Source organism: Myodes glareolus, chromosome 3, assembly GCF_982192425.1.
Source record: "Myodes glareolus chromosome 3, mMyoGla1.1, whole genome shotgun sequence".
Classification (NCBI taxonomy): domain Eukaryota; kingdom Metazoa; phylum Chordata; class Mammalia; order Rodentia; family Cricetidae; genus Myodes; species Myodes glareolus.
This window is the reverse complement of record NC_142028.1, coordinates 35233508-35259139: the sequence shown is the minus strand read 5'-3', so window position 1 is coordinate 35259139 and position 25632 is coordinate 35233508. Positions and strand designations below refer to the sequence as shown.

Here is a 25632-nt window from a genome sequence, read left to right as displayed (position 1 = left end):
GCATGTGTAAGGGCTGGAGCAGGCCAGAGAAGCTTCAGAATGGGAAGAACAGAGAATGTTCCTGGAAGGCTAGTTTTATTTATCATGTATCTCTAGCATTTAGGAGCGTGTGCATGCTTGCTCACATACATTTATTCTATATAAAGAATTAAGGGCGGACATCAGAGATTCTAGGTAGGAAAAAAACACTCTAGAAAATAATACACAGAATAACTAGATTCTGGATAGCTGGAGAAGGGGCCCAAAGAAGACAGTGTATAGGGAAATGGGCTGTCTGGTAGTGGTGAAGAGGACAGATGAAGCAGGAGTCCTAAGAATCAAAGGGCTTCCAGGAGAAAGGCCAAAGACAACACATTAAAAACACTGAGACAGGACAAAGGAAGAAAAAACACCTTCAGTTCCTGTTGAACAGAATGAAGTCCTGTGTTAGAGAGTATTTGGGCAGGGCTCATGCCACAGGGAAAACCACTTGAGAAAATCTGGGGACTTCCACTAAAAAATGGAAAGAAAGCTGGGAGCAGGCTACGGTGTGGTCCCTAGAATCCCAGGTACTAAAGAAGCTGCTGAGATAGGAGGATTGTAAGTTTGAAGCTAGTCTAAAATACAACCAACCCACCAATGTTCCAGAGTACTATTAAACATTAATAATTCCTCCTTTCCTCTAGTGCTTTTCTTTTTTTCTCCCATTCTCCCGCCTCCTCTTTCTTCCTTTGGTTATACAGGGGATGGAAGCTGTCACTCCACATGCCAGGCAAGGCCTCTACTACTGAGCTACAGCAACAACCCTACTCTTATTTCTAATCACACCCATGGTGTACAAACTTTGTTTTTCTTTTTATCCCAGGATAACCTCGAATTTGTGATCCGTTTGCTTCTGTTTATGGATTCTAGGGTTACCAGGATCTATCACAATACCTGGCTAAAGTATAATCACTTTTAAGGAATACAAAGAATTTCTCGTAAGGTAATTTTATGTTGCAACATCTGTGTTTCCCTTGTATCTCTGTGCATCTCTGTGTATGCACATTGGTATGCTGTGTTGTCTGCATGTATGCAAGTAGTCCATGAACAAATGTGTGGGTGCCATAGGAGGACCTTGGTGTCCTACTCTATTCCTCTGTTTGCTTATTCCCTTAAGATGGGAGTTTCTCACTGGACCTGGAGCACATTGTTGCAGGTAGATGCCTAGCCATTAAGCCTCTGGGGTTCTTCTGTTTCCAACAGAGCTCAGGTGACAGGCATTCACACAGCTACACCTGTCTTGATAGGGTCTCACTATATAATTCTGGCTGGCCTGGAACTCACAGAGCCCCAGTCCAGGGAGTAAAGGCATGTGCCTCGATGCCTAGTCTCATCCCTGTCTTCTTTACTTGTGTGTTGAGGGTCCTCATGCTTGCACAGTGAGTGCTCCTAGAGTCACCATCCCATCCTCCAATATTATCCCTTTTAATAATCATATAATATATAACTAAAACTGATATTTGTGGAACTCTGCCTTTTCATATCATCTGCTGCCTAGGGACTCAGGAACAGGTGTCAACTATGGAAGTGATTTTCTGCTAAAATTTAAATTCATCAGATACTGTAAGATTATGTTAATATACTGTCTTTCAAAACTCTTTTTTAGTGGTGGTGGTGGGGTGAGTTAGAATCCAGAGCCTTGTACATACTAGGTAAACATTCTAGTAGCCTACTGTTTTGAGTGTGTGACTTTCTTCATTGTTTTTCTTTACTAGAAGGATGTTGAAACTTAAAACTGGAATTCCTAATTGCCAGTCTTGCAGGTGTAAAGCTTGGTTGTAGAGTGTACTTAGTAGGTTCTGTCCAACCAAAAACCAGACTAATTCCTTGGCTATAGTCAGTAACGGACTGGGCAGGGAGCAGGGTGGTGGTGTCTAGCAGAGTGCACGGTGACAGAGCTGCACCACAACCTCTTGCTCCACAGTCTGTACACACTCCTTTAATCCCAGCACTTGAGAGTTAGAGATGGGATCACTGTGAGACCAAGGCTAACCTGGTCTATACAATGATCTCAGGATTGCTAGAGCTATATAACAAGACTCTGTCTTGAAAAAAAAAAATAACAAAATGAACCCGAAAGATTACTTGGAAGTTTTATTTGGAATTAAATGTGGCTCATGTGTACCCAGAGCAGACTGGAAACAGCAGCCACCCAGCCACTGCTTCCTTGGAGCCTGCTGTTCATCAGGTCTGCTGGGAGGGTGGAAGGTGTTATCTTCCCCTCAGAAGCAGCAGTTAAAATTCAGAAGTTCCAAAGCTATCTGCCAGAGACACAAAGTGAAGGAGGAAAGATGTAAATCCAGGTTTGTTCGATTCTGAAACCTACATTTCAAACACACTGCAATGCCATTTTGAAAGTAGTCAAGAAGCCAAACAAGCTCCCTTAAAAAGTAAAAAATCTGAGTCAGCTTGACAATGGTTCAAGTCACACACAGCCACAGTTGTTGACATGGTGGTTTAAAGCTTGGCCAAGAGAAGATAGCTGAATAAAAGTCTAGACAGATTCAGATTACATGCACCTTTAATCCCAGCACTTGGGAGGTAGAGCCAGGCAGATCTCAGTGAGTTAGAGGCCAGCTTGGTCTACAAAGTGAGTTCTAGGACAGCCAGGACTATACAGAGAAATCCTGTCTCAAAACAAACAAACAAAAACAAAACAAAACAAATTAAAAAAGAGAAAACCAAGTATTAGTAAAGATATGCAGATGGTAGAACCATTCTTTTTTGTTGGTGAGAACTTAAAAAAGTTAAACAAACAATTCTAAGAAGGCTTATAACAACACTCCAGGTACATAGAGCAGAGAAATGGAACAGGCCCAGCGATGAGCTCACAGCACCACGCTACAGTATCCAAGAAATTCCCAGATTCTGTAACCTAATGTGCTTGAAACTTGCTGTTCAGTTTAGTGCCTCCCCCTTCACTTGCTGCTCACAGATATCAGGATATGAAACAGAAAAAAAAAAGTGCTTTTCAACTCCCTGTACCCAATTCCCAAACCCTAGCAAAACAGGCTTACTTTTGGCTTCATTCCCCAATATGGCTACTATAGACTGTTCACTGTGACAGAAAAGTACACATGATCTTTTTTACCCAACTTTCTAAATAGAAAAGCCTTATATGGAGATGCATAACTGCACTTGGGAGGCTCAGGTAGGCAGACGGTGAGATCCAGGCAAGCCTCATTATACACAGCAATTTTCAAGCCAGATTGGGATACAGAGTGAAACTGACTTTTCAAAAACAAAACAAATGAAAAACAAAATATACATGAAGCTTTTAGAGTTCATCCATAGCACCTAACTAACATGACTACAAGCTTAACTACTATAGGTGATTATCTATTAACCTACATTTCTTAATTATACATTACATTTTTAAATGAGCTACACAAACACAACATATTAACCAAGAACAGGAATATACATATAACAAATTTGTATCAATAAACCAAGATCCATACCAATGAAAGTATTCATCTCTATAGCATATCCTCCTTTAAATGTAAACAAATATTTATAAATAATATTTGTGAATTTGGGCATTGTTGTCTAGACTACTTCCTGCCTTTTATTAGGTGAAGTAATTTTTGTGGGTGTTCACAGTGACCTTTTGGGGGGGAGGGTTGGTCTTTCTTTCAAACCACATTAGTCTGGAAGTAATCCATAGGTTCTCATCTTCTGTGGAAACAAAAGCAGAACCTCTCTTCCAAAGCAACATATCATTAGACCCAAATTTTGAAATCCCTTTAAAATATATATGTGGGTTTACAATACAATGTCTCTCTGTACTTAGCTCATTCCAGTCAAAAAATTCAAAGAAAACATAATATACATAATCCAGACTCTTTGTGAATATTCCATCTTTAGGTGGTTTATTTTTCTTACTCTATTACTTTTTCTACAAGTTTACTGTCTCTTTAAAGACTTTGTTTTGTTTTTAAAAAACCATTTGCTTCTTTTTGTAACTCTCTACTCTTTCTTCTCTCTCCCAAGCCTACATACATTTATCCAACACTGTGACCCATTTAGAGGTCTTTTTAAAATCTGAATCTCTTTATCGTGTATCTGAAATCCTTTTCTGTCCAGGAGTGTTTCTTAAAATGCTAAGCAGCAACTAAGGCTGCTTTATCTTTTGGCTCTACCCAGTCCAACATATTGGAGGTCCGTTCATTGCCTCTAAGAGCCATTCTCTCTGCCCCAGTTCCAAGTATGCAGCGGGTCTATGTGTCTATGTTGAGCCATTAAGCAGTTTGTAGCACTATGCTCACAAACTCCATTTAAATGTTCCTTTGCCAGACCTCTTGAAAGAGTCGGAGTTTGCGTAGCACGGCCCAGGAAGCCCCTGTTTCAAAACTGCATGGGGTGGGTTTTTTGTTTTTTTTGCTACTGTTGAATCAGAAAAATCTCTTTTAAAAAGCCACAGCATTAAGCTGTGTTTAACTGTTCTTCTGTGTCTAGAATTCCTTTCCAAGCTTTCTCAGGTTTTACATGGATGTCAGCCCCACGTTGGCGCACCACTGGACAGTAGCAGAAGGATAACTACCCTCCCTCCACACACACAGATTTTTACAAAGTCTTTTCCACAGCACCTTCACTCCATCCCACAGTTTACTCAATTCAACAAGTAAGGAGATAGAAGGCAGAGGGCCTCCTTAAGTTTCTTGAAGCTCCTCCATTAGTGAGGTGGGCAAGGATTTCATCCACCTTGTCCTGACTCAGGTTTTAACATGTTTATTGGTTGCCTCCCCCCACTTCATTACTAACCAAATCAAGATCTATATGATAAAGGGTCATTAGTAATATTATGATGTCTTTTGTTTCCTTTTCTAAATTCTAAATTGGGAAAAGGGAATTCAGAGATTAAACAGCTTCATCTTCTCACTAATGACCCAGTCAACCAAAGGGTAGGAAGAAGGAAGAGCGAAGATAAGCTGTGTCTGACCTTTAACATCCCTGCTTTAAAAACCAAGACCTCCTATTAAGGAGGGCTAACCACTCCCACCCCAAGGATGCTATGCAGGCATTTTTTTTTGGACAGTTAGGATGGGGTGCGCTTTTGATTCTCTAAGTATTGTGCATGATTATATTTCTTGCACATTTCTTGCAACTCAGCCTGGGTAAAGTTATCATGAGACCAACAACCTCATTTTAAAGAGTTTTATTCAAAGCTCTTTCCTAAATCACTTCAATTCAAAGGGGCTCTAAACATCTAAACATGGCTTCATCTTCATTATCGGTAAAGAGAAAACCTGGACTCTCTAAGCTGTTTTTAAAGAAGGCTGAACACAACCCTGGCTGGAAATAAAACTTGCTGTGTTACAATTGCTGGTCATGTCTAGTTCTCCGGAGGTAAATAACTCTGTAACTACTCATTGTGGGCAACACAGCAGTTACTTTCTTTGATCAAAGATAAACCAGGGATACTTCTGGGTTAAATTTCTGATGAATGAAAATCTAGGTGAGTGAACAGGCTGGGAATGCCAATCTAAAGCATTACTTTTTTTGGGTGTGGTTCAAAAATTTAGACTCACCTTGAGAACCTGTGGTGTGGTCAGTAGAGCAGATGCCTGATAAAACTTGTGAAGCAGGTTCTGAGACACAATAACTAACATAGAGGAAACTCCGGGAGCAGACTCCTGGACCATTTCCCAAATGAATCTGGGACATATAGGTAGACGTCTGCCCAGAATTGGAGAGACATAGCTGAGGATCATGACGTAGGAATGTGAACAACGCCTGTCTATGCTGGGGAAATGGGTAATTTGGTTTATATCTTCTGACTTCACTTCTGACAACACTCAAGTGTTGAAACTTGAGAGGAGGCTAGGTAACAATGAACTAGTCTGTAATCCCAGCACTTGCAAAACTGAGGCAGGATGACTGAGAATTTCAGACAGTCTGTCTCAAAAAAGGCAGCATAGCAGTTAGACCCCTAAGAATCTAAGGGTAAACAGTGCATTTTCTTAATACATAAAATAAAAGGTAGCTGTATATTGCCTTTATTATGTTTAGGTACATTCCTTATATCCCTGCTCTCTCTCCAAGACCTTTATCATGAAGGGACGTTGTATTTTGTCAAAAGCTTTTTTGGCATCTAATGAGATGATCATGTGGTTTTTATTTTTCAGTTTGTTTATATGGTGGATTACATTGACAGATTTTTGTATGCTGAACCATCCCTGCATCTCTGGGATAAAGCCGACTTGATCATGGTGGATGATGGTTCTGATGTGTTCTTGGATGCGATTTGCGAGTATTTTATTTAGTATTTTTGCATCAATGTTCATGAGTGAGATTGGTCTATAATACTCCTTCTTAGTAATGTCTTTCTGTGGTTTAGGTATCAGGGTAATTGTAGCCTCATAAAAAGAGTTTGACATTGTTCCTTCTGTTTCTATTGTGTAGGAATAATTTGAGGATTATTGGTAGTAGTTCTTCTTTGAAAGTCTTGTAGAATCCTGAGCTGAAACCATCTGGTCCTGGGCTTTTTTTTGGTTGGGAGATTTTTGATGACTGTTTCTAAAACAGAAGTTTTTCAAATTACATTGCTGTCTATCAATACTAGGAAGGCTCCTGCCTACTTTACACAGTACTGCTAACACCAGCAGCAAACACAGAATTCCTAACAAAAAACAAAACAAAACAAAACAAAACCCCAAAAGACCCCAGGAACTCCAGGAGAGCTTTACAGTCTTCATACTGTCAATGCATTCTGCCTCAGTTGAACCTATCCTCCACTAGTCTGTAACTAGCATACCACTCTGGGAACAAGCCTCGTTCTCTCAGCTGCTATTGGTAAATAAATGCATACGAAAAGATTCTGTTAGGTGACATGGTATAGTTACATATCTTTCCTGGCCTCAGTGTATGCACCTGTAATCAGATTCAACTATACATTGAAGTTCTCTTCTCCTTTGAGTATCTTTGAACCCAGGAGCCACTAGCAAACTTAAGCTAATACTTTAAAGAGGTGACAAAGAGGGCTGAACAAGGAAACTTGAAGTTCATAGGGATCCTATCACTTAAGACCTTATTAAACCTCATTCCTTTACCTCCCATTCAGGAACCTCGCTTATAATTGAAAGCCCTATGCAGGGGCTGGAGAGATGATCAGCAGTTAAGAGCACTGGCTGCTCTCTCAAAGGACACAACACAGGTTCAATTCCCAGCACCCATATGTCAGCTCACAACTGTCTCTAACTCCAATCCCAGGGGATCTGACACCCAAACACACACACATAGACAGATATGCAGGCAAAACACCAATGCACATAAAAATAAATTAAAAATAATATGATTTAAGTACAAAAAAAAAAAGCCCATTGCAAAGCTCAATGACTCACATCTAATTTCTTTCCAAGGGAGAAGAGAAGCTTTAGATGCAGGCTCTGCTAACATGGCTGCCCAGGCTGTCTGGCACAACTGTGTTGGTGGGGACAGAGGAATTAGAAAACCTGATTATTGCAGAATATCAAGCAGATCCTTTCCAGAAGTTCACAGGTAAAATACAGGAGAAGCACATTAAGAAAGCAGCACAGATGAGATGTCTCTGGAAGGGGGAAAATGACTGCTGGGTTACAAGGAGATTTCAATTTCTACCTACACTGTTGTATTAGCATTTGAAAAATTTCAAAGAATTTTATATAATATATTCAAAGTAGTAACTTGAACTTTAGTAAACAGATGCATGCTCCAACCTTGGGAAAGCCTGCTAAGCACCTCTAGTGCAGTCATGAGTGCTTCTCAAAATTACAGCACTCTTTCAATAACATCAGTCACAAAGATATCAGGGCTGAGCTTGGAACACAACCTGCGTTATTATAAAAGGACACTGAATTTGAAGTGAGGTACAGTTCTGGCTTAGTTGGTCACCTTCAGCAAATTAAAAAAACAACACTGGCTGGATGGTGATAGCTCCTAACTTTAACCCTAGAACATGGGAGGCAGAGGCAGGTGATCTCTGAGTTCAAGGCCAATCTAGTAAACAGAGCTAGTTCTAGGATGTCCAGAGCTACACAGAGAAACCCTGTCTCGAAAAACCAACCAACCAACTAACCAACCAACCAATCAACCAACCAACCAAAAAACCATCCCGTCACTGGCCCTCAACTGTACAATGGGATTACACAGCCCACTTGCAGGTTGCTGTGAGAGTTAGTGAAGTGCATCACAGCAGTTTAGCAAATTGTGTTATCATCTGGTAGTGTTATCATCTGGAAATCATCATCATCATCACCATCATACAACAAGGTACAACAATGGTTGCTCCCTTGTTCAGGCACTGGTAAAATAAATCACAGAAACACAAAAGACAAGACACTGGAGCAACCATGTCCAAGTTAACTAATTCTTGGTTATATAGTTCACCCATCACTTACTTTTTTCCCTATAAAATCAAAGCCTGCAACAAAATAGAAATAAAAATATGGGCTGGGGTGTAGCTTAAAGGGCGGAGTATTTGTCTAGCATGTGCAAGACCAAAGAGGAGGGGAAAAGAAAACCAGAACTAGTAGATAGGTTGCTGTAGGCAGTTCACTGACAGTGTAGCATGGATGATGTCGGGAAAGGAGAAAAACAAACTATACATACATATGTAAAGGAGACAAGCTAAACAGACAAACAAATAGCTAGGAACATTTTCTGAGACATGTAACCAGAGCACTCCTGGCTGGATAGCTAAGTTATTTTGTCAAAGTGTACTGGATTTTGGAATTCTCCGAAAATACTTAAAATGTGAGAAGTTCTGGTATCTAAAATACGTTTTTTCATTCAACAGAAGAGTGTCACTCTGTGAAATAGTTCAAAGACCAACAATGTTAGACAAATGCATTTGCTGCATGCAGACAAACAATGGAGCCCCCCAAAACTATTCTTTCTAGGGAATTATCAGTATTAAAAAATTTGTGGCTTTTCAAACAAAGTCTTCAAGATTCTGTTGTAAGGAAATATCATAGCCAGGCTGAGAGAGCAATGACAAGTGCACATCCAGCAGGGTTTAAGATTTTTCACTCTCTTCTCCAGAGATCCCACAGTAAAATGAAGGAACAGAGCTGCTCATGTGCAGAAGGGGCGGAGACACAATCCTACAGCTGTGGTGTGGAGATGAAGCACCAGTCTAGGACTTACTCTAAAAGACTCAGGAAGGCAGACTTTTCCACATGTGTTTTCCCTCCTCTCCTTTTCTCACTTTGGTCTACATCTAACTTGAAGAAAATAATACCTATATGAATTTTAAACCCTAGAGGAATTTAATAACAGGAATGTTAATTTTATCTCTTAAATAATGGACAGAGGTCCTCTGGAGAGTGGGGCTGGGGCTTAATAGCAGCGGTCACCTGACATCGTTGCAGCACTGTGGGGCCAGCACTGGCCTGCATGCATTTCATTTCAGTGTTGTAGCCATCTTGTGCAGGGCTTTTGCTACTCTTAGTACACAGGCAGGACACTTTGACACAGATGTCAATAAATCTGTTTTTCACAGCTAGTAACAGAAATGGAATTAGAATTTGGGATTTAGTTTTAATATGTTAAAAAAAGGACCAAGTATCTTATTTTAAACAGTTCACTTGAATGCTATCTTCCCAGTATAATAGATACAGAAAGCATTGATGATAGTAACATATTTAACTTTATTCTTTCCTAAATACACTCTTCTTTCACCCTCAAGTCTTTTTTCCAAAAAATTATTGCATTTAGTGTGTGTGTGTATATGTGTGTGTGTGCGTGTGCACACGTGCATGTATATCAGCATGTGCAAATGGAGGTCTGAGGACAACTTGTGGAAGTTGATGCTCTCTTTCCATCAGATAGGTCCTGGGGATTAAACTCAGGTCTTGGCAGTTGTTAGTGCTGCTGTGTGCTGAGCCATTTTATCAGTACTCTCACCCACTTTTTGGTAGTCAGGTAAGCAATCTGCCACTATACTATTTACCTGCTGTTAAAATTTTTTAAATTATTTTTCAAGACAAGGTCTCATGTGGCCCAGGCTGTCTTCACATTTCCTATGGATAACTGCTGTGGAATAACCTTTTTGTACCCTGTGAAGATGTGTTGCTCTCACAGTTAATAAAGAGCTGACTGGCCAATAGCTAGGCAGGAAAAGGTTATATGAGAGAGCCAGACTAAGGGACACTGGGGAAGAAGGGCAGAGTTACTAGTGAGATGCAGAGGAATTAGGAGATGAACACGCAGTGCTGAAAAAAGGTACTGTTAGGTGGTAGAACATGGATAAGAAATATGGGTAAATTTAAGTTGAAAGAGCTAGTTAGTTACAAACCTAAGCTATTGGCTGAACATTTATAATTAAAAAATCTTTATGTGGTTATTTGGGAGCTGGGTGTCAGGACAGAAAAGCTGGTCTACACATGACTTTGATTAAAAAAAAAACTTATTTGTAAAAATCTTTAAAGGTTTTATTTATGTGTTACGTGTGTGTCTGCTATATGTTTGTCTATGTAAGTCAATGAGAGGCAACAGAGTGCATCATAAACACAGGAGCTGGAGATAAGGGCAGTTTTTAGTTACATGATATACTGGAAACTTAACTTTGGTTCCCTGAAGACAGCAAACGCTATTGACTATTAAGCTTATGATCTTCTTGCTGGAATTACAGATGTATACTATCACCAATTTATCTAGCACATGTTAGAAAGCACTTTACCAACTGAGCCAAATCGCTTGGTTCTCAAAGTGTCAATGAGAACTGAAGAAAATTAACAAAGGTGGTAAAGATTGGATGGCTGCTTAGCATTTTCACCATTTGGAGCAAGCTTGTTGCTGCTGTCTTTAAAGCTAAGTGATAAACACAAGCAATTTATTTCAGACACTGAGTTACCTCATAAAAGTAAGGTTTTAAAGCATCACTTTTAGTTTTTAAGAGTTGAAAGGGAATTCATTTGTTCAAACCCCAATGTCTAGCAAAGTACTGGAGATTTCTTCTAGTTAGGGACAGGAACAAGACCAGTGCTCAGGTGTTGCAAGGTTTTATGTGCAGAGACACCACTCTCCTAAGATTGTTTCTTGATCTGCATGGGGCTGCCAATCTCTGGCCCATAAGTGTGGATCTGAGTGATTACTGTGGGGAGGATATTATTTCTCTATCTGGAAGACAGAATACAGGTTTGGAGACTGGATAAGAGTGGTCCAACAGAAACCTATGCGCAATGTGAAAAAAATAAACTCAGTATGGGGTATGGGTGGTCATGGATAAGGTTCTGAGTTCCATCCCTATAGCAAGAATGAATGACCCACTCTAAACTTTGGTACAGATTCTGAATGAAGAGCATTGAGCTCTTTGAGCACTTTCCAACTACAGTAGAATGACTTAATACTATGTCTACTATCATCCAAATGTCCCAGTTCTTTCTATATTGCTGATATAAGTATGTTTAAAGTCAAAACCCCACAAGGTTCACTACATTTTGGCTGGGCTATATTTTCACTACCACTAGCTATTTACAAAGTTCTAAGGATTAACATGTTCTGAATTCAGTGCAATGCAGTGGAGGCTTCAATGACTATGTATCATGGCCTCAGATCATTGAAGAAATACCTCAGAAAGCCAGAGCTTCATGTTAAAGTCATAAACTGGAATAGAAGACTGAGGAGTGAAGAAATGCTCCATCTGTGTGTGATCTTAGGAGTCATTTAACGGCTGGGCTGACTGACATAGGATTCCTGCGCTGTTACAGACAGATCTGAACACTTGGGACACTCTAGAGACAGACATCTTTTAAATTCACTTCTCCACATTCAAAGAGAAGGGAACAAATAATTTAGGCTTTAAATTTAACAGAACTTACCTATACCGCTCTTCCTGTAAGGTCTGCATTATTAAGGAGTAGTCTCTCTGATAATGTTCCTTGAGGGTCTCGAAGGATTCCTCCAGTCTGGTCTGGGTTTCCCGGATCTCCTGGATCTCATGCAGTAGTGTATCAAACCCTGAGCTCTGCATGTCTAGGGTGTTTGTCTTGGAGCTTGATGCTCCTACACCAATGCCCCCAGTGGTACTGTTGGCTCCTACTGAGCCTGAAGTGGCACTAGAACAATCTTCCTCACTACCATATTTTGGACTTGACTGAAAGTTCGATATCACCCCTAAAGCCTTTCCCCCATCATCCACTTGTCCTTCCTCTAATGAGTCCTTCAGATTAGGGATATTGTCTGCACTGCCAAATTTGTTCCGAATCAGTGAGGCAATCTCTCTGGGCTTGGAGACCACAGCCCCTGCTGCTGAATGGGTAGCCTGGGAGAAGCTGGAAAATCCACCTTTGACGCTGTCCACCACACCTTCACTGAAGCCAGTCACCTTTGCACCCACATCCTTCAGACCTTGGTGCATGTCCCTGAAGACATCCTTGGGCTGCCGGGGGATCCCATTCTGTTCCACTTCACGGAGCTTGCGGTGGTAATGCTCAAGCTTCTTCTGCAGCTGGAGGATGGTCTGCGAAGATTTCTGGTTTTTCTTCTCAAATACCTGTTTGATGCGAGCAGCCTGCTGCTTGTCTGCACTGTTGGCAAGCTTCAAGTATTCAGCAACGTTGTCGTCTCGGGCTGTCTGCGCAATCTTGATCTGTTCTGTTAGCTTTAGGATCTTCTGCTGCAGGTGTGCGATGGCAGCTTTTGTGCGCTGAGGGTCTGGTATTCCATCCACAGACTCTGTGTGGATGCTGCCATCGGTGCTGGAGGCCACGGCACTGGAAGTCTGGGCGAGGCTGCTTACTTCCAAACGCTCGATCTAACATTTTAAAAGCAAGAGGTGAATATTAGAAGCAGTCCAGAATCAATGTGCCAAAATGTGCTGAAAATCTGTTAATGCTCAACTCTCAGCACAGATGGCTGACCTGTACAATCCCTGTCCTGTAAAAGCCCTGCTGCCCTCTTGGCTAGTCTTTATACAGTATTTCTTTAAGTAACAAAGCCCCCTTTATGGGTTGAAAGCATGAATTAGTTCTCATTCTTATACATACATCTGTTCAGAAGCAAATCCATATAAGACAGCATGTCATCTTCTCAATGAAATCCTATAAAAATCATCTGAGCCACTCTCACAGATTGGTCCCCTGAAAATGCTAGCAAGAATAGAAAGGTTGATGCTGAGATAAAAGCATCCAATTGTTATTACAATGTTTGTTAGTTTAAATCACACCCAGGATAATGAGATCATCCTCTATTCTTGGGACATTTTGCTGCAGTGGGAAACAGGCAGAGGCTAGACTGGGGAGATGCTGCTGAACGCTTCTGAATTAAGTTAACTGTGGTGTACCCAGAAAGATGGTATGAATAGACAGGGTAGTGAGAGGTAAGTGATTAAACAAATCAGTGACTAAGGTTAGATCTTTTTGAGCCCCAATTTTGTGTTTTATCCAATAAAAGGTTTGCCTTGGGTAAGGAACTACAATTAGAAAGCTCACACACTGTCGTTTCATATGGGTGAGTGTCACTAAAAGGAATGGAAGAAAGGACAACTACTTAGACTTGAAAGCTTTAACTCCTACCGTCAAAGCAGTTAGTTAGCTGAGGCTGGAGGAGGACAGTGTTCTTATACCCTAGGGGTATACTTTAGTGGTGAAGTACTTGCCTTAGCACATAGGAGGCTCTGGGTGTGATGCCTAAGACTGAGAAAACAAAACAGAACACCACCACCATCACCACAGTACTTTTTTTTCCTATTTCAATGACACTGTTGGGGTTCGGAAAGCAGACCAATGGAAGAGCCCTACTTCCCACCCCCAATGGAAGAGCCCTACTTCCCACCCCCGGCACAGCAAGAGACAAACCCTTGAAGGAAACTAGTACAGTGCCTTTTGCATTACTTCCTCCGCATGTTGATTCACCTTTGAGGAGCACAGTCCCTAGAGACTGCAGAAGGGACAGGCAGTCAAAGTCTCAGATGGACAAGGCCTCAAGAGTCTTAGTAATAGCTCTAAAAATCCTTGTTCTTAAGTGCTCCAAGATATTTAGTATCTTATAACTAAAGTGCATAATACCATTTTGCTTATCTACGTCCAATAATTAAGATCAAATTATACTGCAGAATATATGGAACAGTGATATGAAGAATCTTCAAGCAAGCTTCTCTATGTTCAAACGCATGAATCTGTGGTATCAAAACGAATCGGGACATGGCTTAGTGGGTAATGGCACATACTGGAGTTCTAGTCCTGGGATCCACATGGTGGAAAGAGAGAACTGACCCATAAAGTTGTTCTGATCTCCACATAGGCTGTGGCATGTTTGTATATACTCCCCACCCCCACAAACAAGTAAATCTAACAACAACAACAACAACAAAAGAAATTAATCAAGCTGGTGAAAATATTGTTAGAGAAGACTGGAAAGATGGCTCAACAGTTAGGGGCACTTGTTGTAGACCTGGGTTCAGTTCCTAGCATTTACATAGTGGCTTACAACCATTTGTCATTACAAGGGCATTGGACATGCATGTGGCACACATACACACAGGTAAAACATACATAAAAAATAAAAATAAATCTAAAAACGTTTAAAAATACTATTAGAGACTAGAATCAAAGTTCAACCACTAAAAAAGAAGCCACAATAATTTTCAATATATGAATGTTTATAAATGATTGCACTTTGGTTAGAATTGTTTCTCTTTAAAATACTTAAATAAAACATATTCTCTTTACTCTGATTCCTGTCCTAGCTGGGGTCCGTGTGTCTTCCCAATAAAGAGTTCCCAGAGAGACATCAACGTGACTGTAAGAGGACAGCTGACACTGGAAACTGGAACTTATAGAAATACCCAGGAATACCTCCCAATTGTGAAAGGTACCCATTTTAAAAGTAGAGAAACTCAGAAATGGAGCAAGAACCAAGGCCTAAAGGGGAAAGTCTGTGCTCTAACTATGGGAACCTGACATGACTATCAATCAGAAAATAGTTCCTTTGCTGCACATGAGGTTGGATATAACACACAGAACTGGGTCTGTAACTCATTCCAGACAACTCACTTTCAAATGTGAAAAAGTTTACAAAGGTGATACTAAAATATTCCCTCCCGAGGATGGGCAGAAGATCTAATCCCTTATTGATGTGGGATTCCCCTTTATATGCTGTGAATATGTTTTATTACCATTGGTTAATAAAGAAGCTGGTTTGGCCTACGGAAGGGCAATAGCCAGGCAGGAAATCTGAACAGAGATATAGAGAAAGAGTAGGCGTATTCAAAGAGACGCCATGTAGCTACCAAATGAGAATGACGCTGGAACTTTACTGGTAGGCCACAGTCTTGTGGTGATACATAGATTAATAGAAATGGGTTAATTTAAGATGTAAGAGTTATTTAATAAGAAGCCTGAGCTAATAGGACAAACAGTGTTGTAATTAATATAATTTCTGTGTGATTATTTGGGTCTGGGCGTCCGGGAAGCCAAGGCACAGTCTCTTTTTATACCCTGTCAATCACTGAAACACTAAGTTGCATCACCAGTCCAGGACTTTCTCCTTTTCTTATAGCATTTTAATAGTAGTAGCCCAAGCTGGCCTCAAACTTAAGACTCCTCCTGATTCAACTTCCTGGGATTGGCTCAGAATTCTTGAAAGGTATAAACATGAAAGATCTAGGTGACTGATGTTGGTCCCTTGGATATTCTGGGGAAGCATAGACTGGGCATATCACTGTAAAGGAGAGGAACTCCAGTGCACAGTCAGGAGAGTGCTTTAAGGATGAAGTGTGTCCTGAGTGTGAAAGTGCTGTGGCAGCACCTGGCACAGTGTAGGTTGTTGGCACTGACCATTACTGCAATAGCATGTGAATCGTTCTTATTAAAGATCTCATCTTAATAGATTTTAGGTCATACATACTTGCTTCTAAGACATAACAAAGGCTACACAGAATCCGGAACAAAGGTAAAATTCAACTCAACAAAGAAGGACACACTTTGAAAGTTGGCCTTGTAGCCTACCTAGCCTGTGGTCAGATAACCTTCCAATCCTCACAGCAACCTCAAAAACCATTATTATCAATTTATAAACAATGACAGAAAAGCACCTCTCCCTGCCAGCTGTCAGCAGGTCTAAAGAGGCAGCAAATACCACCTGCTTGCTAGTGTTTCTCTGCTGCTCAGAGCAGTCACTGCAAATTGGCTCCTTTGTAGTGGGGCTGCGGGTCACACTGCTTTCTGTATTTGTTTCTCTTTATTAAGAAAGCTAGACTGAAATTACTAGCTGGCACAAATTAATTGACCAGAAAACAATTCAAAGAAAAGGTGAAAAGATTCATGAGGGACAAAGAGAAGTCATTTAGGCACAGTAATTGGCAAAGCATTTAACTGCTTACAGTTTTCATTTGCAAATAAAGATCAGTTTTTTAAATGGATAAATGCATCAGTACAAGCTGGGTAGACACGAGGGTCACTAGTTGTAAGCCTGCCTAGACTACAAAGCAAGACTTTGTAAAGACCCTAGGCAGGACAGCCAAGAGACAGATAGAGAAACACACAACACACAAGGGCATGAAATGGAGGGAGGGGGACACAACAGCATATAGCAATATTGTACAACAATATTGACATAAAGTACAATGGTTTGATTTCATTGTGACCTTTCCAAATTCACTAGCTATGTCTTTGGGCTGCCCACATGTACTCTTGGAGCCTACATTTTCTCACACATACAATGCGATCACATTATTTTTTTTCCTAAGAGTGTTTTGAAAAAAAGTTGAACAGAGTCAATGCAATGCCCATCACAATCCCAGCAAGATTCTTCAAAGACCTTGAAAGACTGGTACTCAACTTCATATTGAAAAGCAAAAAACCCAGGATAGTAAAAAACAATCCTGTACAATAAAAGAATTTCTGGAGGCATCACAATCCCTGACTTCAAACTCTACTACAGAGCTACAGTTCTGAAAACAGCCTGGTTTTGGCATAAAAACAGACAGGAGGACAAACGGAGCTGAATAGAAGACCCGGCCGGATATCAATCCACACATCTTTTAGCACCTGATTTTGACAAAGAAGCAAAAAAATATCAAATGGAAAAAAGAAAGCATATTTAACAAGTGGTGCTGGCATAACTGGATATCAACATGTAGAAGAAAGAAAACAGACCCATTTTGTGCATATCACCATGCACAAAACTCAAGTCCAAATAGATCAAAGACCTCAACACAAAGCCAGCCACACTGAACCTTATAGAAGAGAAAGTGGGAAGTACACTTGAAGGCACTGGCACAGGAAACCACTTCCTAAACATAACCCCAGCAGCACAGACACTGAGAGAAACAATAAATGGGACCTTCTGAAACTGTAAGGCAAAGGACACGGTCAACAAGACAAAGTTACAGCCTACAGAATGGGAAAAGATCTTCACTAACCCCACATCAGACAGAGGGCTGATCTCCAAAATATACAAAGAACTCTAGAAATTGGACACCAAAAGAACACATAATCCAATTTAAAAAAATTGGTGTACAGACTTAAACAGAGAACTCTCAACAGAGGAATCTAAAATGGCTGAAAGACACTTAGGGAAATGGTCAACATCCTTAGTCACCAGAGAAATGCAAATCAAAACAACTCTGAGATTCCATCTTACACCTGTAAGAATGGCCAAGATCAAAAACACTGATGACAACTTATGCTGGAGAGGTTGTGGGGAAAAGGGAACACTTCTGCATTGCTGGTGGGAATGCAAGCTGGTAAAACCCCTTTGGATGTCAGTGTGGCGATTTCTCAGAAAATTAGGAAACAACCTTCCTCAATACCCAGTAATATCACTTTTGGGTATATATCCAAAGGATGTTCAATTGTGCCACAAGGACATGTGCTCAACTATGTTTATAGCAGCATTATTTGTCATAGCCAGAACATGGAAACAACCCAAATGCCCCTCGACTAAAGAATGGATAAGGAAAATGTGGCACATTTCTACAATGGAATACTACACAGCATAAAAAAATAACGACATCTTCAATTTTGCAGGTAAATGGATGGAGCTAGAAAACATTATTTTGAGTGAGGTAACCCAGACACAGAAAGACAATTATCACATGTACTCACTCATAGGTGGTTTTTAAACATAGCAAAGAAAACCAGCCTACAAATACAATCCCAGAGAACTTAGACAACAAAGAGGACACTAAGAAAAACTTACATAGATCTAATCTACATAGGAAGTAGAAAGTAGAAAAGGACAAGATCTTCTGAGGGCACCTTGGGGGAGGAATGAAGGGGGGAGGGGAGAGGCAGGGAGGAGAGCAGAAAAAAATGTAGAACTCAATAAAAAAAAAGATGTTGAATGTACTAAATTGGGGACTGGATATGTATAGTGAGTGCTAGAATGCTTATGTGACCCAAGAGAGGTCCTGACACTTGATTCCCAAGACAGCACACCCAGGAAGTGTTCAGTTAAAATATGCCTGACAGATGATTATTGTTTTGGACTAAGTTCCTAGACCAGACCCTAACAGGACCAGGTTAAAAAAAGTCACTTCTTTCTTCTCTCACCCTGGATGTCCTGAAACTCACAGAGATCCACTTGCCTCTGCCTAACAAGTGCTGGGATTAAAGGTGTGCCACAGTGCCTGGTAAATGTTATCATTTTTAGAGTAAAGGTGCTATCACCAAACCAAGTCCAAGTTGCTATCCAATCTTTCACCACAATTATATGACAGCAAATTCCCAAAATAGGCCCATTTCTTCAATCAGTTAGTAAAGTTCCCAGTGCTTCACCCCTTTCATAAAAAGGAAACCTGGGGCTGGGGAGGTGGGGCTACTTGCTGCACACAGGGCCTAAGAGCTCTTGATGCACAAGCATGAGAGGTTGAGTTTAGATTTTAGCACCCATGTAAAAAACTGGGCATGGTTGTATGAATACCTTTAACCCCAGCATTGGTGGGGGCATAGACAGGAGGATTGCTGGTGTTTGCTGAATGACCCCACGTTCAGTGAAAGATCCTGTCTCAAGGGAAGGAATCAGAGAGTGAAAGGATACTCTGTCACTTCCTCCAGTCTCTACATGAGCCCACACCTACACACATATACATATATATCACTCACATACACATATACATACTGCAAAACTAAAAAACATAATCTTTAAGCATCCAATACTAACTAGTAAGTGTAATTCTCGCTTGATAGCTGTTTTGTTATATGTAATTTTACTATGTTAAAACTTCCCTTTTTATTTAAACAGAAAGGGGGAGGTGATGTGGGAGTCCCCTCTGTGTGCTGTGATTACCATTAATGAATAAAGAAACTGCTTTGGCCTGTTGATAGGGCAGAACTTAGGTAGGCGGGGAAGAGGGAACCAAATGCTGGGAGAAGGAAGGTGGAGAAAGAGACACTATAGATCTGCTGCCAGAGATAGATGTGCTGGAACTTTGCTGGTAGGCCACGACCTTGTGGTGATATAAGGATTAATAGAAATGGGTTAAATTAAGATGTAAGAGTTAAGCCAATAAGAAGTTATAGCTAATGGGACAAGCAGTGATTTAATTAACACAATTTGTGTGTGATTATTTTGGGGCTAAGCTAGCAGGGCAGCTGGGAACCAACAAAAGCAGGCCCTCCTCTAACACTGTTCTGTATTCTTGTCCCTTGCAAGAAAAGTAACTTTGAGAGGACCAATTTAAGATGGTTATGGTGATACACATCTATAATCTCAGGACCTGGGAGACAGACAGGAGGACTTTTGCAAGTTCAAGGCTGGTTATGTAGTCAGTTCTGGACTAGCTAGGGCGACATGGTAAGACCCTACCTCAACACGTACGTGTCTGCCCCCAAATTAATATTTTTGTTTTGGCTTTCTTTAACTTTTTTCTGTCTTTAAAGATTAAAACTATATTTTAGTTTTTACTTATAAGTAAAAAATACATATGTGTATGTATGTGTGAATGAAGGTGCCTGTGGAGTCCAGAAGAGAGTATCAGGTTTTCTGGAGTTAGAGCTACAAGTGATTATTGAGTTGCCTGATGTAGATGCTGGGAACCACATTCAGGTCCTCTGTAGAAATGGCAAGTGCTCTAAGTTTTTATTTTTAAATTACATTTAATTACTTATTCTTATTTATATTCTATCTATCCATCTATCCATGTCTTTCTCTGAGAATGTATATACAAATGTACCATGGACACGTATGGAGATCAGAAAACAGCTTATGGGAGTTGGTTATTTTCTTTTTTTTTTTAAAAAAATATTTTTATTTACTTATTATGTTCTGTCTGCATGTATGCCTTCAGGCCAGTAGAGGGCACCAGATCTCATTACAGATGGTTGTGAGCCACCATGTGGTTGCTGGGAATTGAACTCAGGACCTCTGGAAGAGCAGTCAGTGCTCTTAACCTCTGAGCCATCTCTCTAGCCTTGGTTATTTTCTTTTATCATGTGAGTACTGGGGATTGAACTCATGCTGCGAGTTTCGTGGCAAGTGCCTTTACCTGCTAAGCCATATTGTCAGTTCTTTTTAAGTCTTTATAAGCTAGTCTCCTCTGCTTGGCTTATTGGAATATATATTTTACAGAATGAAATGCTGCATGAGCCAAGAAAAGCCAACTGAGATGATTACCCTAAGTGCTGCAGCTCTGCCTACAACATACTTAAAAAAGGCAATGTTCTCCTGGCCAGCAGATCCATTCCCCCCATCCCTGGTCTCAAATCACTATCTTCAGTACAAGTTCTGTCTGGCTTATAGAATATTAGCTCTTTGTGGAAATCCCATAATCGACACACTAAACAATATACATCACTACTTCATGAAGTAAAAAAAGACAACAGCAGATAGAAGTGGGGAAGTCTTTGGAATTCATCTGACACATACAGTTTTGTTAGGAGTGGGTTTCTTCCTGGTCTTTTCCAGGGCAAGCTTTTTCTTTTGAAATTTATTTTATGTGCACTGGTGTTTGGCCATGGGAGTTAGGTCCCTTGGAACTGGAGTCACAGACAGCTGTGAGCTGCCATGTGAGTGTAGGGAATTGAACCCAGATCTCCTTAACCGCTGAACCATCTCTCCACTCCTTCTACCTCCTAGCCCCCTGTTAGCTTTCATAGGATAGATTGTGTCACTGCCTGTTAGAGCTGATTCGTGACACCTCTAGAGTAAGTTTCACAGTTCTGCCCACATTTTATGCTAGAGATAGAGATGGTTTTGTTTTTGAACCAGAATGTATGTGGTTTAATTTACATATTCATGAGGTAATGGTAGTAGAGTGGTGCAGGAGAATTGTCTGTATTCTGTCAATCATGTTTTAAGTAAACGCTGATTGACCAGGCAGGAAGTACAGGCGGGAAAACCAGACAGGAAGTAGAGGTGATGCAATGAGAACAGGAGAATTCTGGGAAGGAGGAAGCTGATTCCTACCACGCCTGCCCAGACTCCGAAGAGGCAAGATGTAACCTGCCCCGCTGGAAAAGTTACTGAGCCATGTGGCCACCATAGATGAGAATAATGGGTTAATATAAGCTACAAGAGTTAACAAGAAGCCTGAGCTAATGGGCCAATCAGTTTTATAATTTATGGAGATCTCTGTGTGATTTTCTTTGGGGCTTGCCGGCTGTGGGGTACTGGGCGGTACAGAAACCACAACAAGCAGGCCCCTCATGTAACAGTAGAGATTAAGGAAGAATATCTGACTTTTAATATATTGTCTCCAAGATCAAATTTGCAGTTTTGTTTTGTTTTTTTTTACAGATAGGAACTCACTGTGTAGCTCAGGTTGGCATGGAACACATGGTAATCCTCCTGCTTCAGTTTCTTCAGTGCTGCAAATACAGATAGACATACAGGCTACCATGTCTGGTCAAATTTGCAAATTATAATGTTCAGAGACTCAAAATCTTGGCCTTAAGAGCCACAAAGGAATATGTCCCATAGTCAGTAAGCAGTAAACTCAAGAGGTTCTGGTTGGTCCTGTAGACTTGTGTTTTTCTCCTTGTACACCATAGAGTTCCTGTCTTACAAGTCAGGGTGCTTTGCTTTCATTTTCATATTCGCTTCTTGAGGCTGGACTTGGTCAATAACACACACACTCTCTCTCTTTCTCTCTTTCTTCATGACTATCAAAAACAAAGAAACCAGTAGCCTGCTAGCACTTGTGTAGAAGGTATGACTCATCACGATCACGTTTTTCACCTAACTACACTTTCTTTTTTTTTAATATTTATTTATTTATTATGTATACAATATTCTGTCTGTGTGTATGCTTGAAGGCCAGAAGAGGGCACCAGATCTCATTACAGATGGTTGTGAGCCACCATGTGGTTGCCGGGAATTGAACTCAGGACCTTTGGAAGAGCAGGCAATGCTCTTAACCACTGAGCCATCTCTCCAGCCCCTAACTACACTTTCTTATGGTGGTAATAGCATAAGTACAACTGGTTGGGTTGCTCTCTCCCATGCAACTCTGACCTTTTGTTTGCTGTATGAGCACTTCCCTCTGAAGTGGATAGGTGATTTCCATTTGTTGTCAGTTCATCAATATCTCTTATACTTTTCTCCCTTGTGTTGGGATTCAAAGGACAACCAGACAATTGTTCTTCCACTGAGACACACATTCCCTCCTCCAACAATTCTTAGCACGCAGGCATGAATTTAATAATTTGCAAATTTGACCAGACATGGTAGTCATATGTCTATCTGTGTTTGTAGCACCGAGAAGACTGAAACAGGAGGATTATCATGTGTTCCATGCCAACCTGTGCTACACAGTGAGTTCGTATCTAAAAATACAAACAAAAACAAAAACAAAATACAAAAAAACCCTGAAAATTTGATTTTAGAAGCATGAACAACATTCCCATGGGGCTGCATGGTTCACCTCTGTGTATCTTTGATATATGTTACTTTTTTTTCCACTGTTGAGGAGGGTTCTTTCCCTTAAAGTCTGTTACTCATCTATCAAATAGACCATCCTTCCATCTCTTCTTCCTTTCTGCCTTCCTTCTTCCCTTTTCTCTTTTTAATATAGAGTCTCACTATGTACCCTTCAGTGGCCTAGAACTCATTTTGTAGACCATGCTGACTTCATACTTGAGGCAATCCTCCTGTCTCCACCTCTCAAATGGTAGAATTACAGGTGTGTACCACCATGCCTATCTCAAGTAAATTTTCTTTTAAAAATATTTTTAAATATTTATGTGTTTGAGTCTGGTGGTGATGGTGGTACACATCTTTAATCCCAGCACTTGGGAAGCAGAGACAGACAGATCTCTGTGAGTTTGAGACCAGCCTGGTTTACAAATCAAATTCTAGGACAACCACGGCTATAAAGAAACCCTGTCTTGAAAAAAAAATTATGTGTCTCTGTGTGTGTCTATATGCACACACGCATGCAGTACTCACGGAGGTCAGGTTTAGTATCCCCTGGACCTGGTGCTGCAGGTGATTGTGAGCCACCTGTGAATGCTGAGCAGTACAGTCTCTTAACCACTGAACCTTCTCTCCAGTCCCATCAAATTTTCTTAAGAAGATAGTCTCTTAATCTCCTTACCAGTCCAGAGGGACTACGGTTAAAAGCAACACTCCTATAAAGCCAACATAGTCTTAGAGTTTTAAAACTTTTTTTGGTGGAGATAGCATGGTATACATGGAGGTCTGAGGGCAGCTTTTGGGAATCAGTTTCTCCTGCCATGCAAATCCTGGGGGATTGAACCTGAGTTCAGTTGTCACCTCACCAGTCCTCAGCCACCATAGTCTTATTTGCTTGTACAGTCACTACTGGGATTGTATACCTTTTTTTTTTTTGATATTATTTCCAATGCCTAACATGGGCTATACACACTGGGGATGGGATGGAGAATACTGTAAAATTTTCTTTTTTCCTTTTTTACTCCAGAGACAGGGTTTCTCTGTGTAATACTGGTTTTCCTGGAACTTGCTCTGTAGACTGGCCTCTGTAAAGTTTTTCTTAAAACAAGAATAAATAGCAGGCAGCTATAGCTTCCTTAAGCCCTGAAAGTGGGCCATGAAGTAGACCTGGCAGTGCTGATGGTAGCTGAGTTTTGTGTTAGCGGGCAATTGGTCCTGTGTGAGGAGTAGGAAGCATCAACCGTAGGTTCTCCAATGCATGCTCTATAGTTGAGTTCCTAATCTGAACTGATGTCAACCTATAATCCTAGCACTAGGAAGACAGAAGAGGAACACTGAAAGTTCAACGGCAGTCTAGTCTATATAGAGAATTTTAGGTCAACCAGAGTAAGAGTAAGACCTCATCTGGGAAAAAAAAAAGGCTTTCCATTCTTGCCGTCACTTCAAGGTTTTGCTCCCACATGTCTGAATAGCAACCACTATACTGATCACCCTAGAAAAGCTGCAGCCTTCATTTCTCTTACATACTTGCTCTTCTCTATCCTGACCTCGTTTTTCTTTCTTTTTTTAAATTTTATTTTCATTCTTTTTTTTTGTGTGTGTGTATACATATCATATGTGTGCAGGTGCCTGAACAGGCCAGAAAGAACTGTTAGATGCCCTGGAACTAGATTTATAAGTGTTTGTGAACTAACTGATATGGGTGCTGGGAACTGAACTGGGTCCTCTAGGAGAGCAGTGCACCAGTTGCTGAAACATCTTTCCAGTCCCTGATTTCAGTTTTCTATGTATACATCTTTACCTTTGTATATTAGTGATTTTTATATTTCTATGAATTTTTCTATCTATCATCAGAAACTAGAATGTACAGTTCATAGAAGTTAGAATTCTGTGTTTTATTTACTTATATTAATCCAGACTGGTCATACACTCATGGCATTCCTCTTGTGTTAGCCTTCCACATGCTATGACTACAATCACCATCACTTTTGTTTCTCTAAAAAACAGTAACTGGCTGGGAGGTGGTGGCTCACACCTTTAATCCCAGAACTAGGGAGGCAGAGGCAGGCGGATCTCTGTGAGTTTGAGACCAGTCTGGTCTACAAGAGCTAGTTCCAGGACAGCTAGGAATGTTACACAGAGAAACCCTGTCTCGAAAAACAAAACAAAACAATAACAGTAACTGTACACTGTACTAAGTAGGTGCTCAAGCTCATTGCTGACTTCCTGATTCTGTCTCTAGCTTGCCACTGTTGAGAGCTGACTGGCTCTCAATAAAGATAGCCTTATCAAATCAAAATCTGCAGCATGTAAGCATACACTTTCTTCCCTTCCTTCATGATGTTATAACCCCCTTTCTTCTCTTCTTTTATCTCTCTCAAATAGCAAAGTACAAACCATTTTCTTCAAACAGAACATAAAGCATATCACCTAATTTATTTGGTGCAGGAGATCTAACTCAGGACCTTGCACATGCTAAGCAAGTGCTCTACCACTGAAGTAGCTGTAGTCCTTTTCATAGATTTTTAGACTGGGTCTCATGAAGTCACACAGGCATTTCTGAGATTTAAAATGGAGGTATCTGTTGTTCCTAATAAGTATAAACAATCACTAATGTTGAGATATCAGTAGATTCTGGGTAAGGCATACTTGTATCAATTAAGATGACAAGGACATCTAATGATTCAGACTTTTGAAAAAGCAAGCTAAATGTTTCAGTCTTTATGAAGCATTATGAAATGGGAAGGTTCTACCAGCAGGACTGCTTCTGTATTTCTCCAGTTAGTGTTGGGCTGCATATGGGGTTGCATGTAGGGTTGTATGTAGAAGTGGAGG

At 40.6% G+C, this 25632-nt stretch overlaps 1 protein-coding gene across 5 annotated transcripts in view; it reads right to left on the bottom strand.

The window, feature by feature from the left end:
* The window catches only part of Tmcc1 (transmembrane and coiled-coil domain family 1), a 184449-nt gene that overhangs the window by 6863 nt on the left and 151954 nt on the right, over positions 1 to 25632 (bottom strand). For all 5 annotated transcript variants that reach the window (XM_087904397.1, XM_085686925.2, XM_085686927.2 and 2 more), the window contains one exon: positions 11823 to 12757. In XM_087904397.1, coding sequence (XP_087760523.1) covers positions 11823 to 12757 — 935 coding nt within the window. The remainder of the gene's footprint in view (positions 1 to 11822; positions 12758 to 25632) is intronic.